The 18,308-nt window shown below is 40.8% G+C and overlaps 1 protein-coding gene across 2 annotated transcripts in view; it reads right to left on the bottom strand.

The window, feature by feature from the left end:
• Positions 1–2,168: 2,168 nt before the first annotated feature.
• mef2d (myocyte enhancer factor 2d) overlaps positions 2,169–18,308 on the bottom strand; it is a 270,090-nt gene continuing 253,950 nt past the window's right edge. For both annotated transcript variants that reach the window (XM_055163740.1, XM_055163741.1), the window contains one exon: positions 2,169–6,392. In XM_055163740.1, the coding sequence (XP_055019715.1) occupies positions 5,963–6,392 (430 nt within the window). In that variant the 3' untranslated portion in view covers positions 2,169–5,962. The remainder of the gene's footprint in view (positions 6,393–18,308) is intronic.

The following is an 18,308-nucleotide window of genomic DNA, read 5'->3' as shown; positions in this document are numbered from 1 at the left end:
GCAGATCCCAGGAGAAACTGTCTCTGAAATAAATAAATAAATAAACAGTCATTAGGAGCATAAGCGACCTTGAGAATAGGATCTTTTCAGTCAGCTGCCCTTTGCCCTCTGCAGATAAATCTTTCTCTTCACAGGTCACTCACATCAATAGAGTTGTATTGATTCATACATGAGTCAGGGGTGTGGAAAGTGAAAGCATTTTGGGTGTCATCATTATTGTCTGCTGCTGAAAACAACCCCAAAATACTAATTACTAAAAGCCTAGGCATTTTTGTCAACAGTTAAAATCTAAATTCAAAACTATGAGCAGGGACTACAGGAGAAGATCATCATGTGTCCTGGGTTGACCCTTAGATGTGACCAAAGCGCCCTCTGCTGTTCACAACACAGAAGCACACAGCACAGACTTTGCTTCTGGGTCATTCCACGCCAAATCTCCGAATGCCCCCACCCGACCAGTTCAGATTTGACTGAAAAAATTCTAGGAGATTCACACACTTTCCAATTGAAAAAATCTCAAATTTTAGTCCCCAACTTTTGCTTAGTTTTGTTATTAAAATTCAACTCTCCCCTGGCCTGTTTTGAGTTTTCCGAGGAGCCTCTTTCAGATTGCTGTATCTAAAAAACTATTTAAGGTCGGTCTTTCAATGGTTAAAATTTGGCAAATGTACTTGTAGAATCTGGACTTTTACACATGTGCTTTTGATTTATCACAGGTTTCTGGGGGCTTGGATTTTTTCAAAAAATTCTACTCTTCAAATCTGAGGGCATCTTTCAAGGACTGTGGAAAATGCATTTTCAAAGAGATCCAGGATTCCACCTCTACCACCAGGAAGAAAAAGAAAAAGAACAGAAAAAAGAAGACAGATGGGACGGAGGATTCAGATCAAGTCCAGGACAATCCAAAGAAAAATTATGGCCAATACTATGATTACGAGGACGTCTTTGTTGAGTTGAAGCTGTGTGTCATGAGATCAGAGTGTTTTCTTAGCTTCATAGTGCCTTCATAGTCCATGAATGCTCTGCATGTATGCGGACACCACATTTTCAAAAATTCATTTTACAAAAATTAGCCAGAACACCATCACAAATTTTGGAAATATAGTCTTTCTAAAACAGTCCATTTTATGTTGGTGGGTGCTGTCATTTTTTTGGTATAACATGGTAAAGATGGCACCAAATACATTTTTTCCATTTTTAACACTTAATATCTTCTAGAGCGTTCCTGACAGAGGGTCAGATTTAAAATACAAAGTACACAGCCTGTGTGGGAAGGTGTATGTTCAATATCAAACCTCTGAAAGAGGCTCCTTGGAAAACTCTGCTCAAAACAGGTCAAGGGAGAGCTGACAAAATATGTTGTAATGACAAAACTATAAGGAGTTGGGAGACTTCTCCTACTGCAAAGTGTGTGAACCTCCTAGAATTTTTTCAGTCAAATCTGAGGTGGTCAGGCGGGGTCATTCGGAGATTTGGCGTGGAATGACCCTAATGTAACTCTGTCTACAATGTAACATGTTTGAAATAGTGACATTATTCTGACATAATTATACACAATTTTAAACCGATTGTTTTTTGGTTTTTTTTCTGTATTAATTGCTGGTATTAATTTGTGCTAAATGTTTATTCTCCAATAATAAAAAGTGGAAGGTTAGTGGGAAAAAGTTGCTTGTGCTAACCATTCAGAAGCCTAAAGTTCATGTTGGCATCGCCCCCTTCTGGTTGTACTCGCAAATTACACATGGACAATAAAAAAATTAAAGCCTTTGTACAGTATGTGTTCATGTGTATGTGAGCAAAATTTCCCCAGTAGAGCTTGTATTGTATCGTATAAGCAGCTCTTGAGGCCAAAATAAGTCAGATATAAATATAAATAACTGTTGGTTATAGTGAAGGCAAAGCCCAGAAAGTTGTCAAAAGTGCTGATAAACTCATCAGGGTGAAAAACTAAAATGCTTTGAATGCATTAGATAAGTGAGGAATAACTTTGGACCACTACCTGTTTTTCCCTATAGAAGGGGAAAAAAAACAACAACAAAAAAACAAAAAAAAAAAAGCTAGAGCTTAGTTTTGTTCCACATTAGCATATTTGTAATGTATTTGTATTATGTAGCCATGTGCAAATAAAAAACATTGAAACAAATAAAACAAGAAAGAGACGGCACATGTGTAGGTCAACTTGTCTATTTAATATATAAAATACGGTAAAACATACGCAAAAAGGGAGAGGGAGGAGAGGAGGGGACCAATGGATACTTTGGTACAATAACAAACACTTCTGTAAAAGCAGTATAGAATTTGTAATAACATATCAGTGCATACTTTAATTATGAAAATATACACAAACTGTATATCATTCTCCAAAAACAACAATTAAATTATTATCTTTACAACAAAAAGCCAAAGACTAGCCAAACACAATATATTAGCTATCATTTATCATATTTTTGTTCAATATGTTTAGGTGATCTTTTGTGTGTGTGAAACTCGTGGGGCTAAAGTCACTCTGCTCCATGCGCTGACATCATGGCGGTTAGAACACTTCATCCCAACCATTTGCTGCTTGTCTCTAAAACCGTGCAATAATACGCTAACACCCCCAAAGCAAACAGACAACCAAACTAAACAAACATTCCCCCCAAATAAAATAAAAATATATTTATAGAATAGTTATAGTCAAAGTCAAATTCAACAAAAAAAAGAAAAAGAAAACAAAATGATAACGCAGAATTCTTCATTGTCATGACGACAGCAACGCAAGAATAATATCACATTTCAAACGAGAAAACACACAAGAGTGAGACTTCCAAACAAGAGAGGAGCTCTGTGTCGGAGGGGTCTGAGGACGATTGTCGATATGTGATTCCAGCGAGGCCTCAGCAAAAGACGCTGACTGCAAAGGATGTCACTTTACTGACACAGTCCAGCCATGTTTCCAAGAGGTTTTCTTTATGACTAAAAACATTCCAAATATTTTCACTTGGAGTAAGAAGCTTGTCAATTGGTTGACTGATGGACCAAACAAACCTGTTTTCATAAATAACTAATTAAAACAAAAGTTTGTTTGTAGATAGTTCCATGACCTATAACAAATAATAAATTAGGTTAAAGAGAACAATTCAATGTGGTGAATTAGAATTTGTTGAAGATACAGTATCTGTAGGAGCTGGAAACACATTCAGACAAAACGCACATAGCGTTACTCCTCAGTGGTCTGTCCTCAGTGGTCGGTCCACTGAGCTCTCTGGACATGTCCAGTATAAATGACATCCTGTGCACACGGCCTTGGCTGGGGTCAAAGGTCACTCCTGTCGAGGAGGGACCATGTGAGACATCCTTCAGAAAACATGGCTTTAGTTTAGGAAAGCTTTGGATCCAAGTGACCACAAACTGACCGTGAGCAGGCCGTCCTTGGCTCGTCCTATACACATGTGTACAGCGTGTCTGTTTGAAACATACGCAGGTTTTACCTCTGAAAAGTCACCACAGCCTGTTAGAGAAGCTAGTGTCATTCAAAACAATGCCTTTGTCCGAGAAATAAATAATATTAAATTAGATTAAATAAAAGTTCCATAGTATATGTAAAAGCACATTTTGTTGTGAGCTGTCCATTGAATTTTGTGAAACTATCACTTATTGTTATCTTAACTTATATATCATTTCATTATTATTCAAATATAAAATGTTTTTGTGTAATATGTTATTAATATCGAACAATAATTATACATAGTACAATCAAATATGACGCTGACACTGAAGCTAATGAAAGATGGCCAAATAAGCTCTGGACTCCTGATTGCCTGATTCACAATAATAAATAGCACAGATTACATAACATCGTAGTGCCCTGTGTGTGTGTGTGTGTGTGTGTGTGTGTATGTGTGTGTGTGTGTGCGCGAGTGTGTGCGTGAGGGGGGTGAGGAGGGGTTAAAGTGCGCTCCATCAGTGACAGAGTCCTCGTAACGTCGCTCACTCCAAAAAACAGTCACGTCACCACGGCTACATCTTCCCTTTTACTCTGCAGCGCCCCCTTCTGCTCCCACCGCATATTTACACAAATGTAACAACAACAGCGGGCCAACGCATTTCGCTAAGGGATATCCAAAGAACTCCTATGTACAATCCCTGTCAGATGTGTAGTGTTAAATATATATATATATAATTCTCAACCTTCAAAACGCCGTACCCCTCGCCACACCAAAGATCACAAAGATTGCTTATATACATGGTACCCTTTAAACCCCCCCGTATTTTTTTTTTTCCCAAACTATATCAATCCATTCAAACAAACTTCACAAAAATAATTTCAGTTGTGTGCATTGGCGTGTGAGATCGTACAATTGTGAACGAACATGTCTGCCCATTTCAAAAAAAGCAACCGTTTTGAGGTAAACAAAACACACACACACACACTATTCTCAGCATTATGTCGTTCCCAAAATTTTCCGTAGTGTCTTTAGAGCCACTGTAGCTCGTCCCTGATTCAAAATAACTCAGTCTTTTACCTCAAATGTAGCGTCTCTTCCTCGTTTTTTGAAGCTGCTAACGTACAACGCTACGTAAGCATTAGCGGGTGTAGCATGAGAGTCCGACAGAAAGATGTACGGAGAGCAAAACTGGCCCAAAATCTACAGCAAAGAAACAAAAAAAACAAAACACAAAAAGCAAAAAGCAAAAAAGCGGTCGGGCCCGAAGATTTTGCAGTGACGATTCGATGTTAAGAAAGCTGGTGGACTTGTTTGGAGGAGCCATCTTGAAGTGGGGTTCTGGGAGGTTAGTGAACGTTGGCGATCATCTTCAAAATTGAGATGTTGTAATTTGAGTCTATGGACATCCCTGGTTTGGCGTCTCAACCCGTCTACAGGGTTTAGTGCGAGTGAGTACAGCCGAGTTTTAATGTAGAGAGAAAGTGAGTGAGTCCAGATGAGACATGGATGTGAGTGGAGCATGCTGTGGTCTGTCTCAAGGATGTGGTCACTGCTGGGAAATGGTGAGAGTTTTGCAGTTAACTGAAACACTTTATCTAGAAAACTAGAAGAAAAACTAAACAGAAAAGACAAAAAAGATTACGTACTGTGGTCAGGCTTAAGGCCAGTTCATACTTCATAAGTAGTAAGAGGTTTGTTCTTGCACTTAGAACAAGAACAGACATCTCAAGGTTCACTCTGACTCTCCCTGTCAAGTCAAACTGCAGTGGCTGTGGAGATTACCAACAGTACAGTAGCAACACAGTACTGATAACTGTTGATAATATGTTAATCAAAGTGAAAATGTCATTTCTTAATTTCACAAAATAAATTTACAATTGGCAACACCCACCTTGAAAATCCAACCAATCATAGCGCCGCTGTCTGACAGCCCTGCAAGAGCAAACTTCTGCTCTGCAGATGTGTCAAGAACAGGCTGTGAGGGAATAATGAATTCATTTTGTTCTGACAGCTCCAGGTGCAAGAACAAACCCCTTATGAAGTATGACTTAGCTTGTAGTGGTTGGTTGGCAACTGGAAGGGCATCCAGTGTAAAACAGCCACACTCCTCTGTGATCACACAGAAGGGTGAAACAACAACTTGTGACAAAAATTACTCAATACTTGAGTAGTTTTACATTCACATAGGCCTTGTTTTTATTTTGAGTAGTTCATTATTTGGGTGATCATTTCACCTACCATTTCATTTCATTCAATCAGACTTTTATGAGCCTATTATTACTATTCAGTCCTTCTGTAGTGCTGTGTAAAACTGCATTCACTGATACACTACTATGTCCTGTGTCAAAACTACAACATAGCCAGCTCATGTGGTCACATCCTCGGACTCTGTGTGTGTGAGTGTGTGTGAGTGTGTGTGTATATGTATATGTGTGTATGGCAGATAGTGTGTGTCTGTTTCAACTTTGGGGGAGGGAGCTTAGTCTAACTGGGCAAGTTCACATCTCCTCCTCCATGTTTCGGGGACAGCCCGTTTATGTGACCCACGCATCCAGCCTCATCCTCTTGACGCTGGTCCCGTCCTGGTCCTGGGGCTCTGTGGAGGAGGGCCTGAGGAGGACCATCTGCTGCTGCTGAACCAGACCTCCAGCCTGGTGTCCAAACTCCAGCGGCCCTCCATCGCGCTCGCTCCCCTCGTACGAGCTGCCGTTACTGCTCAGGCTGTCCACGGGGGAGCGGCCCTGGCCCCCCGCGTCCAGCCTCAGAGCCCCGGGGTAGGCGATGGACACCAGGCCTTGATGAGCGGAGGAGGCCCCTGGTACCTGGATGTGGTTGAGCGCCCCCTGGCTGATGGAGCTGGGGGTGCTGCGGTCTCGGTTGGGGGATACAGGCTCAGTTTTGATGCTGACGTTGGGGTTGGTGTTGACTGTCAGAGCGGTGCCGGGGGACAGGTGGCTCACGGGCCTGCGGAGGAGACAAGAACAAAGAAAGGTTTACTTGTGGAAAAATAATTATAATTTATTTAAGTTATCTACTCTAACCGATAGGATTTTAGATGCACTCTTCTCAAATTTTGATATTGCACAAGTTCAGAGATTCATTTCAACAATGAATTTGGACCAATAAACCATAAAGGCAAACTCTATAGTCATTCTGCTCTCCCAGGTTACCACTCAAGATCAGAAAGATCAGAAGAAAGCATGTTTTTGTGTGTGTGTGGAACTGAAAGTCATCAATCTTTACTTTGGCTTGTATCTCCATAAACCTGAGTGGCTTTGGTCTGGAGGAAGGCTTCTTCCTGTTTGTTTCCATGGAAATGTTGTTCCTTTGGCTATAATATTCCACAGTATGGCATAAAACTCATTTATCTCAATGGAGAACGTTTTGAAGTCTGGTTTTAACTTTCAATTTCCATGGAATCATGCAAGTGACATGCCACCTCCAGAAAGTTACATACTGTACCTTTAAGTTCTGGCTAAACTGAAGTTATAAGTGAAATCTTTGCTCTACATCAGGGATCACCAAACTCTTTTCTTCTCTGGGGACCACATTATCGTTTCTGACTGTGACGGGGTTGAGTCGTCCGTTTAACAGAAATGTATGACCCTGATGACGCAGATTATATTCTTTGAAAACCGCCACACTTTCTTTACATATCAGACAAACTGCACGCTTCTGACACTGAACAAAAAAATAATCTGTCAACTTTTCATACTTTAACATGAGCCATTTTTCTGTCCTTAACTGCACTACAGAACTCTGTGCCTGCATTGACTGTCACCGTTTGATCTCGAGCTTGTCAGGTGATGAAAATTCTGCGACAAATTCAGCAGCAAATGTAAATGCATCATATTCAATTATTTAAATATAAATACAAATATAAATACTTCAAATAAATATTAATTCTAATTCTACAAAATACAAGATGTTATTATTTGCCAAAAAGTAATGGGGGGGGGGTTAGGGTTAGGGGCTGGGGGGGCCAGTCAAAGTGGATGGCTGGAGTTGGCCCGCGGGCCTTAGTTTGATGATCCCTGCTCTACATCATATTTTACAGCACGTTGTGATCACACCAGTAAACTGAAAGCCAGACACACTGCTGTCACTTGTTTATGTGTAGTGTGCATAAGCAACCAGCAGAGGGCAGTGTGACATTTCACAACATGAGATGCATTTTCACAAACTCTTTTTCAAAACTGCACTAGGATTTTTGCAAGGGTCTTCAGAATCAAAAATTAAATATTGTTTGTAATTAATATCTAGGATAAATTAATATGGAAGCTGGCAACAAGTCTAACAAAACAAAGTCTTCTACTTTGTCTTCTAATTGAAAGTTGTGGTTAATTAAAATTATTACTAAAGCTGCTAAAACCAATTAGCAAATTCTGCTTTTACTGGCTATCAACAATACTTTTAAAATTTCTAGTTGCCAAACAGCAGGGGCTTTATTTGCAAATTACTACTGAAAATGTAAGCTCATTCAAAATTTAACAAATCAAGTTCATGCACTTCAAAGTCCAAAACATGTTCACATCATGATACAGTCAACAAGAACTGAACAACACTCTGCCCAGACTTGCCTTGGCATTAAAATATCTTTGCTCCTTTTCTCTCTCACTTACATCCCTCTTTCTCTCTCTCTATCACTGTCTCTCATCTGTCTCTTCTCTCTCCCTCCCCTCTCTTACTTCTATTTGTCCCTCTCTCATCTGTCTCTCACTCCTCTACTCTCTTCCTTCTATATCACTCTCTCATCTGTCTCTCTGCTCCGTCATCGGTCTCTTCTCTTCCTTCCCTCCCTTTCTCTCTCTTCCTTGTCTCTCTCCTTCACCTCGTGTCGACAGGTTGTCTTTGAGACGGTGATGTCGCCTCTCTTCCTCTCTTACTCCCCCTTCTCTGTCTCTTTCTCCCTCTCTATATCGCTCTCTCTCATCTGTCTCTCCCTCCCTCTCTTCCTTGTCTCTCTCTCATTCACCCCGCGTCGACAGGTTGTGTCTTTGGGATGCCTCTGTCACCTCTCCTCCTCTCGCTCCTCTCCTCCTCTCCTCCCTCTGGCCTGACAGCAGCGATCTGAATTTGAAGATCCCAATTACGGCGTCTGGCCCCTGGGGTGTGTTCTAATGTGTCATATCAGGAGCCACCTGCGGGGCCCGGCGCTAATATTCCCTCATTTACTGCAGGAAGAGAGAGAGAGAAGAGAGCAGGAGAGTTAAGAGAAAGAGGAGAGAGAGAGGGGAGGAGAGGGAAGACAAAAGAGAGAAGAGGGAGAGGAGAGGTAAGGAGGAGAGACGAGAGAGGACAAGAAAAGCAGAGAGAAGAGAAAGGACAGAGAAAGAAGATAGAGAAGAGAGAGGAGAGAGAGAAGAGGGAGAGAGAAGAGAGAAGAGAGAGAAAAAAAGAGACGAGAGGAGGAAGACAAGAGAGAGCGGGGAAGAGAGAGGAGGAGAGAGAGAGAGAGAAGAAAGAGAGACAGAGAGAGAGAGAGAGAGAGAGAAAGGGAGAGAGAAAGTGAGGAGAGAGAGGAGAAAGAGACACGAGAGGAGAGGAGAGAGAAGGGAGCTAAGAGAAAGAGGAGAGAAAGGGCGAGGAGAGATGGAGGAGAGACAAGAGAGGACAGAGAAAGCAGAGAGAGGAGAGAGAGAAGAGGGAGAGACAAGAGAGAAACGAGAGGAAAGAGAGAAGAGAGACAAGAGAGGGTTGGAGAGGGAGAGAGAGAGAGAGGAGAGAGAGACAGGAGAGAGTTAAGAGAAAGAGGAGAGAGAGGAGAAAGGAGGGAGAGAGGGGAGGAGAGGGAAGAGAGAAGAGAGAGGAGGGAGAGGAGAGAGTTTGAGGAGAGACAAGGGAGGACAGAGAGGAGAGAGAGAAGAGGCAGAGATGAGAGAGAAGAGAGAGAAAAACGAGAGTAGAGGAGAGAGAGAAGAGAGATGAGAGAGTGAGGGAGAGGAGACAGAGAAGAGGGGGAGATGACAGAGAAGAGAGAGAGAGAGATGAGAGGAGAGGAGAGGAGAGGGGAGAGAGAGAAGCGAGAGTAAGAGAAAGAGACAAGAGGAGAGAAGAGAGGGAGAGAGAAAGAGGGGAGAACGAGAGGAGAAACAGAGGCAAGAGAGAGAGGAGGAGAGATGAGAGAGGACAGAGAAAGGAAAGAGAGGAGAGGAAAAAGAGAAGAGAGAGGAGAGGAGAAAGGGAGAAGACAGAGGGGAGAGAGGATAGAGAGAGAGAAAGAGGAGAGAGACATGTCCGTGCACACTCTCCCAAAATCTGACATCTGTACCAAGACTTATAGACTTATCTAGAACTATAGCCCATTATCCGTAGGTTTCGGAATAAAAAGGGTAGAATAGATAAAAATTTTACTCAAGAAACGTTACTTCAAAATAATATTACTCCATAGTGGTTCATGAAATTAGTCAAGTAAGAGTATAAACGTATTTGGGAAAAGTAGTACTCAAGCATTAGTAACTGAACTTAACACTAACACTTGCTTTGTTATTAAATATATACTTCTGTGTAGCTGTTGTATCTAATTTCTGCTTGTCTTCTTTTTATTTTCTTCTTATTTATTTGTAAAGGGACAGCACATGTTAATGAATATTTAAAATGTAAATATGTAAAGATTATAGCAGCGAGGCTAATTTCCATTTCAGTGCCTCGGCAGGTTGATGTGAAATCATCTACAGGACAGAAAAGTAGAGCAACATTCACACAAAAGTACAGAACACCAGCACACTCACTGTACACTCACGATACATGCAGTTCATTTCAGAAAGTTCATTTGAAGTTCGAAGTCAAGAGTTAAAAAGTTAAACCAACAATCCCTCAATATAATAATGTAATTTTGTTAAACATGTTGACATATTTGACCACTGTTTTAAAGCTTTAGTCTCCATGGAATATTCCTCAATGTGGCATTAACTTATCTGCACTAACAGTCAAACATTTGGACACACATTCTCAATCAACATGTTAGAACTTCTTTTGTTTACAATATTCCACATATGTTGGTTCATAATGTTGATGTCAGAATTTAAGAATCTACAATTTGAATAGTCATGAAAACAAAGAAAATTAGGACATTAAAAAGTGCGTCCAAACCTTTACCCGAGAACGCTTGCGGTAAAAATGACAAAATATTTTATCGGAAGTGCCTTTCGTTTAGACGGTGACGGCGTTTTGGGGGCTTAAAAATGCAAAAATCTGAAACCACCCTCCAGAGTGGAAAAGTTGAATACGCTCCGCCGTAGCATTTCCGTCTATACTGCTCAAGACGCAAAACTCTGGTCGGATCTGCTCATGTTGCATACCGTATTTTCCGGGCTATTAGATGCGCTCTTAAGCCTCCAACCCCATTAAAAAACGATTGTGCACCCCACAATCCAGAGCACCCTATACACAAATCCACTCGGGTGTCCCAGCAGGACAGTAAACTACAAAACCGCACTACCCACAGCGCACGCAAACACAAACGGAGCAGACAGCGACCGCTCGGCAAAACACACCCGCAGCCACACTCGTTACTCCACGCCGACGAGGAACGGAACCAACAAACCGAAAAAGCAAGTGCAATGTGCCACTTCTAGACACAACTGAACAACTAAGTCACTACGAACACGCCGACAATCCAGCGGTCCCAGACAGCACCCTCCCTACGCGCCACAATTGAACAAAGCCCAGAGTCACCGTGAACGCGCCAAACAAAGTCCCACTGACCCGTCTAACTGTTGTGTTTCATTTAAAGTCCAGTGCGGTTTATTTGTGAAAAAAGTTTGAAAATAGACCATTTAATGACAGTGCGCTTTATAATCCAGAGCACCTAATAGCCCGGAAAATACGGTACGTTATAATATATCGCAGCACCACCTAGCCGCTTGGCATGCATACCCATCATATTCCACACACTTTTGCGTCACCGTATGCACGCAAATTCTCCCGAAACACGGAATGAACAGTGAAAACGCGACGCCACTTTTGCGTGTTCTGTTCAGACCGTCATCACATAAACGTAGCCTTAGACTGATCGCGTATCTCCATGGAGAGCAGCAGGTGGCACCAACAGAATCTGCGAAGAGATAAATCCGCTCACAGGGTCAAGCAAGCTGATAGCTTGAATAAATGCGTTTTAAGCATTTCTGCCTTCAAATCGCGTTCATTACTACTGCATGCTTACATCAACACGTCTGGACATGTTCCTCATTGCCTAGTTTAATTGCTTTGATGACGAGCCGCACCAGAGCAGAGCACGAGGAGCACTGACGCTGCGAAATAATGTTATTGAAGGATGGGTCGAGACAAATTTCCCTACGAGGACAATTAAAAGTACCTTAAACTTAACTTCTCGGTGAAATATTGCAAAATGTCACGTGAAATTGATATCGTATCGCATCGTACTGAATCGCGAGGGCCTCCGTGATTCACAATCCCGATTCTGACCCTGCACTTCATTTCGCGTACATCTCTGCTACAGTCCGGCTCCGTTCCAAAAGTGCGAACTCCCTGGACAGTAGCCAGTCCCCCTCTCTCCCACCCTTCCTCTCTTTCTCTCTTTCCCTCCCCGCCAGCTCACTTCATCACGCCCGGGCTGTTGCTGGCCGCTGCAGGTAGATGGATGGGGGTGCCACGGGGGTGCTGTTGCCATGGCGAGGGGAAAAGAGCCGAGTCAGCTCCGCCCTGACAGTGATGAAGGCGGCTGGCTGGCCCGAACAGTGGTACACACTCGCTCATGTACAGTACAGCACAGTTAGTATGCCAGGCTTCTCCCAAAATGACCTGCTTGTGGGGACCAGCTGGCGGGGACGTGATTCGAGTCCTGTGGGTTTTGTTTTAGTGTTGTCACGAAATGAAAATCTCAAACTCGATTTCGATACTAGGGAACAGACTTGATACTTAATACTGATTCCGATGCCACAATGATAATAACAACACTTTTTATTTAGACAATAGAATGTGATTTTCAACATAAAATCGTAGTACTTTTTGATCTTTTATATCTATTTTTTGACAACCTTATTTTGTACAGTCATCCCTCGTTTATCACGGGGGTTACGTTCTAAAAATAACCCGCAATAGGCGAAATCTTCGAAGTAGTCATCTTTATTACTATATCTGTTTAAAGGCTGTAAAACCCCTCACCACACACTTTATACACTTTTCTCAGATAGGACAGTTAACCCTTTTTGCATCCTTCTTAAAACTTATTGCTGCTGTTGTGCTTATGTTATTTTCCTCTTTTCTATGTAACAAAAAGAAGGTTAATTTTTTTCCTTAATGGCGCCTATAGTCACGTAACTTCTACGTTCCTTCAACATGTCCAGAAGTCCAACTTTTTGTGCGAAGGTTATCATCTTCCTCTGCTTTTTGGATGCGACCACAGGAGCCTTTGTCGGTGCAGAACATTTCGTCGACATCGTGGGTTTTGTTAGTGAGAAAACTTGCAAACACACAGCATTTCAGAATCACTCTGCTAGAGATCGAACATTTTTGTAAATTTGTCAAGCTGAACGCATTCTGTACTGTACAGGAGACACGGCACAGAGTTTGATTGACAATGATCTACAGTCCCTTAGCCAATCAGGACACAAGGGGGAGGAACACAATGTGTGTTCATACTCTGTAAAAAAAAAAAAAAGCCAAACAAAGCCACACGGTTTGATGGATTGTCGGAGTATTATAGTCAGGAGCTTCGTGGAGTAATATACATTCACCAAGACAGGCAGGCAATTGTGTCTACACTGTCTACAGTAAAACGACTCGCTTTGAGACTCTTAACTGTACAAAAGATCAGAGCACTGCACTTCCAAGTCAAAACTGTGTTATGATTATTTGTGAAATGTGGTGCAATACTTCAGATACGTGATTTGTAAAGCATAAAAGACTAATCGCTAATCTGCAGTTTCACCTCGATCTGTGCGCTGCGTGGATGTAAATAAACACACAAGCAACTATTCACCTTTTTACTTTTAACACTTCAATCTGAATTCATAGCGCAGTTTTCTGGACTGGATGTCATTATTTGCGGAGGACAGTTTCTATGGATAATGTGGATGAGATGCTGCACTTTAAATGTACCACTTTACAAGAGGTGAGTAATAAAGTTTTTGTATTTTGCGTTTGTATTTTGCATTTCTGTGTCCATTAGAGGTCACACGAACAATATCCTACGTGTGTCATTAGGCCTATGAAAATAGTGTGATCAAATATCTTAATGCCTATCAGGCTGGGGTCGGATTCAATCACTGCTCTGTCAGATGCAGGCCCAGCTCGGACAGAAACATTCAGCCTGATCCACACTCTAGCCGGGGCTGAGTTATTGTGAATGAGTTGAATATAGTTTGATTCATCTGACTGTTTTCGCTTTATGTGCCTTATAATCCAGTACGTTTTATACACAAAAATAGACGAGAAAATTCAACATTATTGATACGCTTTATAGTCTGAAAAGTACTGTAATTTTGCCCATAAACAACAAAATATCTGGTCTTATTCTGCTTAAAAACTGCTAACCCTGTAGTTAAGATCTGTACAAACATGCTCTGAAATGTGATTCTTGTATTAGTTTCTCAGTTCCTATAGGCCTATAAACTGCAGGATGTATTAAATATGTGAACTTTTAACTAAATCCTATAATTAAATGAATCGCAAATCTTCCACCCTAGTGTACCCAAGTAAAACTAGTGTGTATTTAGAGTTGAGTGGAGCGCTATTTGTGAGGTAAAGTACAACTGATGGTCATTCTATTAGGGAATAATTATACTGCGCGTGTGAAATGAATCCATAATTTAATTTTGCAAAGGGTAACCTGTCAGGAACGATGAGGCTGGCTCTTCTCCAGATGTTAAATTCTTGGTGTAGGAGTTTGGTACAAGTTTGGAGCAAGTTTGATCGTATAAACCGGTACATCCGGAAAGATTTCACCCAGATAAATGGATTTAAAAGCGCACTACGAGACGGTCCATCACATGCTTGTTACCATGGAGTTGTTGCTACTTTGTCTAGAATCTTCCAAAGTGTGGCATTATGAGTGCTTTATTTCCAAAGATATACCTCTAAACTTATGCAGTCTTAATGAAAGCGGGGTCACCTCTCCACAGATCTGACCTGTAGCATCGCCCGGAGATTCATCCACGTTTCTCGATGCAGATGAAAAGTTTGGTCCCAAGCAATAATCTCCATGGACACAAGCACCAGAAAAGTTACTTAGTGCACTTTAAATCACCTCTAAAAATGCAAATGAGTGAGAGAAATGTTTCATAATTTAATGCCAAAAACTTGTCAAGAACTACAAGACTGACATCATAACTTCAACCACATTTCTTTTGCAAGGAACTAATGGCCCTAATCAATAGCCACACTCACATTGATTTTAATACAGAGGAAGTCTATTACAAATCACTGCGGTAATGTTTTAGATTTCCTGGCTATGGATGCTGGAGCTTTGTACAGCAATTTGGCCCGAAGGTTATACTCAAGACCGGGACGGAATCCAAAACAAAACCAGAACTAAAACCAAGGCTGATATAGAACCAAATCTGGCCTTGTCCATCTGGGAGGAATTTCTAGACTTGGAGAGACTTATCCGTGCATTTGTGTCCAGTAGGTTCGACTAAAGTAACGACAGGCTCACTGGCACCGGCACAGACAGCTGCTGGATATCCATAATGTTACCAGTCAAAAGTTTGAAAACACCCTCTCATTTTTATTTTTATTTTTTTGACTTAATTTTATATACATACAGAATACCTCTAATATATGAAGCAAGATATTTGTGATTATGTAACAAAGAGAAAGCAAATACATATCTTTGAACAAAACAAAGTGTGGCTACTTTGAGAATTTGAATATCAAATAGAAAAAATAAAAATTTGTATTTCACTTTTTTTCTTTGCTACATAATTCCATACATCTCACTTCATATATCTGATGTCTTCTGCATGTATATACAATTTAGAAAGTAGTGAAAATAAAAGAAATATAGTAGGGATATCCAAATCTCATGATACATATGAACCTCATGGGATGATATTTATTGCGATATTTTGTGGAGGCTGACAAAATTGTTAATATGCTACTTTTTCCTCTTAAAATGCCTTGACAAGACTTAATCTAAAGAACTAAGACTTAAAAGTGCTTAGAACTGTTATTTATTCTTGTAGTCTGCAATGAAATGGAGCAAAGGATCATGGTCTATGCAGTTCCCTCTGTGTTTTTGTAGCTATTACTGCACCATAACTCTTAATTTAAGCAAAGAGACTTGTAATTCGATATATTGTGATGGTCCACGGTATTACTGTGAGAACTTTGACGATACGATATCACGATATTTTGGCTATTGTTACATCCCTAAACTATAGTAAAGAAAACAAATACATATGCTTTGACAAAACAAAGCTTGGCTACTTTGAGAATTTGACTATAACATTTAAAAAGTAGAGTTATTAATCTAATTATCTAATCTAATTACCCTGCTCTACATGCATACTAAATCTAAATATGAACATGAATAATGGATCAATCCAATGCCTTCGTAACGAGAGGTTGCACCCGCTAACATTAGCAACAGGTTTGAGTGACATCTAGCGCATTTAATTGCCAAGTACGCCCACCCTTTCTGCTTTCCGGTGAGAAGGGCAGGCACATTTATATGAAGCCTGCCTCCAAATTCACCCCGTAACCTTTCATTTGAGTGGAACTGAAAGCTGTGGGTGACGTCACACTCACTTCGTCCACTTCTTTATAGGCGAGTTTAATTGTTGACGAAAGTGCGCGTTGCATACTAGTTCAACAAGATGGACGGAGCGAGAAAGCACGTAAAGGGTATTAATTCTGGTTATTTATCCACTCTAATGGCAGAGGACCAAAGACGATTTGACCAGAAATTGGTCATAAGCATCGATTGACGCCAAATCACCCTTTTTCAACCCCTACAAAGCCTGGACCAAACCAAATTTCTGGTCAGAATCTCCAACTACCTGGACAAATATTCACTTCAGCGATATCCACAATGACTTGGTGGAAACTCCTGGGCCATTCACAGCAGAAAAGATGAAAACCTCCAAGAGTCTCGATGCGTTGTTGAACTTGTTGGAGTCCATGGTTTGCTAGGATCTTCTACGTTTGCTCTGCGAATGTTTGAAAGCCATTTAATTCGCCATTAGCGGTTCTTTTCACTCAGAATACGAAAAAGACATTTTCCTTCTTCCGTGCTTCTATTTGTGCATCCGATAATGCAGCAGGAATTTACCATTATCGGGGATAAATACGCGAGGTTACGCACTGTGTTTGACGCTACCGTGTTTCTTGCCTCCGACCAAAATATTTCCCAGCATGCAACGCGGGCTTTTAATAACAATGACGTCAGCTGAAACTCGCCTATACAGTCTATGGATGTGACCTGTTAGCGTGTAGCCTAGCCTAGCCTTTTAACGTGTAGCCTAGCCTGTTAGCATGTAGCCTAGCGTCTCCAGCAGCAGACAGCTGCACTGTTCTGCAACGCTGGGTAAATGTGGAGTGGAGTTCCCTGGGGAGGCTTTAGTAAACAGCCTGATAGCATGTGTGCTACGTGGCCCAGACAAACACTCTGTAAGCACTACATCCAGGTGTGCTCTGTCGCCTCAGGGTTTTCTGCACCTGAGAAGGAGACAGTAACAGTCGAGTAATAACATGGTAATAGTCTTAGTGTGGAGAACAAGAGATAAATGCATTTTGTAGCCTGGTTTCATATTTTTAGACAAACAATGCACTTTTTCCTGGTCAGTTACAGTCTTCAGTTATGATCAAGGGTTACAACTTTTCTGAACTGTATTTTTTATGATTAGACTGATTAACTATTTACGATTAGGAAAAAAAAAAAAAAATGGAATTACAACTTAAGCATCTTAAGTGTTACGTCCAGGACAACATATTTAACAGTTAAGCTAGTGTAAACTTTGATTTATTTGATATTATTTTATTTATTAACATTAATTTGGGTCATTATTATTTTGTATATTATTTTGGGGAATTCATTACTTTGCATTTACTATTTTATTAACAATTCATATTATTTATTAAGTTATGTTTGTTTACATTACATTTACTTTTCTGCATAATAATATTGGTTCCTATTATTGTTTCAGTAGAGAGAATTTCGTCAGCACACCTGAGTTTAGAAAAAGTGAACGCACACTGCACATGAGAGAGAACAAGTTGCCGAATAAAAACGAGTAGTACACTACCCTGTCGTGTATTGTGTATTTGATGTATTTTAACACAGCAGGAGACAGCTTTCTTCCATGTTATAACACTGTTCCCTCATCAAAAACATGCATGAAAAGGGTTTAGCGGTCATCCATGTATGTTTGAGTAATCTAGTGATCTCTCCTGGTCCCTATTCAAACCCTCCTTACGGTTAGCTGTAAGATTTTGTCCAATCCTCAGCCCACAAGCTTACGTCACCCATGCTCTCATGTGACAATTCTCCATAAATATACAAATGCAAATAACAACTTCACAAATCTGACGCGATGTGCAGCAGTTTCATTGGCAAAATGCAGGTTAATTGTGTTGTAACGGTGCTCTGAAGAGGAAGTGACCAAGTGCAGAGAGCAAGGGAAGGGGAGACTCAGAGCGTCAAAAATGAAACTGAAACTAATAAATTTTTTTTTTTTAATACATTGTTTTTGGTGAGTAGCTTTTTCAAAACAATCAAAGGTGCCTCTTCTTGAAAAAATATACTATACTGTAAGGGACAAACTTTTTAACCGTATAATCAAATGTATGTTCTGTGTAGACAGTCTATCTCTGTGACAACTTTGGCTCAGTGAAATGTTTAAAAGCAGAGACCGAAACTTAATAAACTTTCACTAGACACCACAACTGCTACAAGCTAAGTGCTCGGTCAGCAGCAGA

Source organism: Boleophthalmus pectinirostris, unplaced genomic scaffold (assembly GCF_026225935.1).
Source record: "Boleophthalmus pectinirostris isolate CB_2022bp ecotype Guang Dong unplaced genomic scaffold, ASM2622593v1 HiC_scaffold_6, whole genome shotgun sequence".
NCBI lineage: Eukaryota > Metazoa > Chordata > Actinopteri > Gobiiformes > Gobiidae > Boleophthalmus > Boleophthalmus pectinirostris.
Note: the sequence above shows the minus strand (reverse complement) of the source record. Positions and strands in the feature narration are given on the sequence as shown.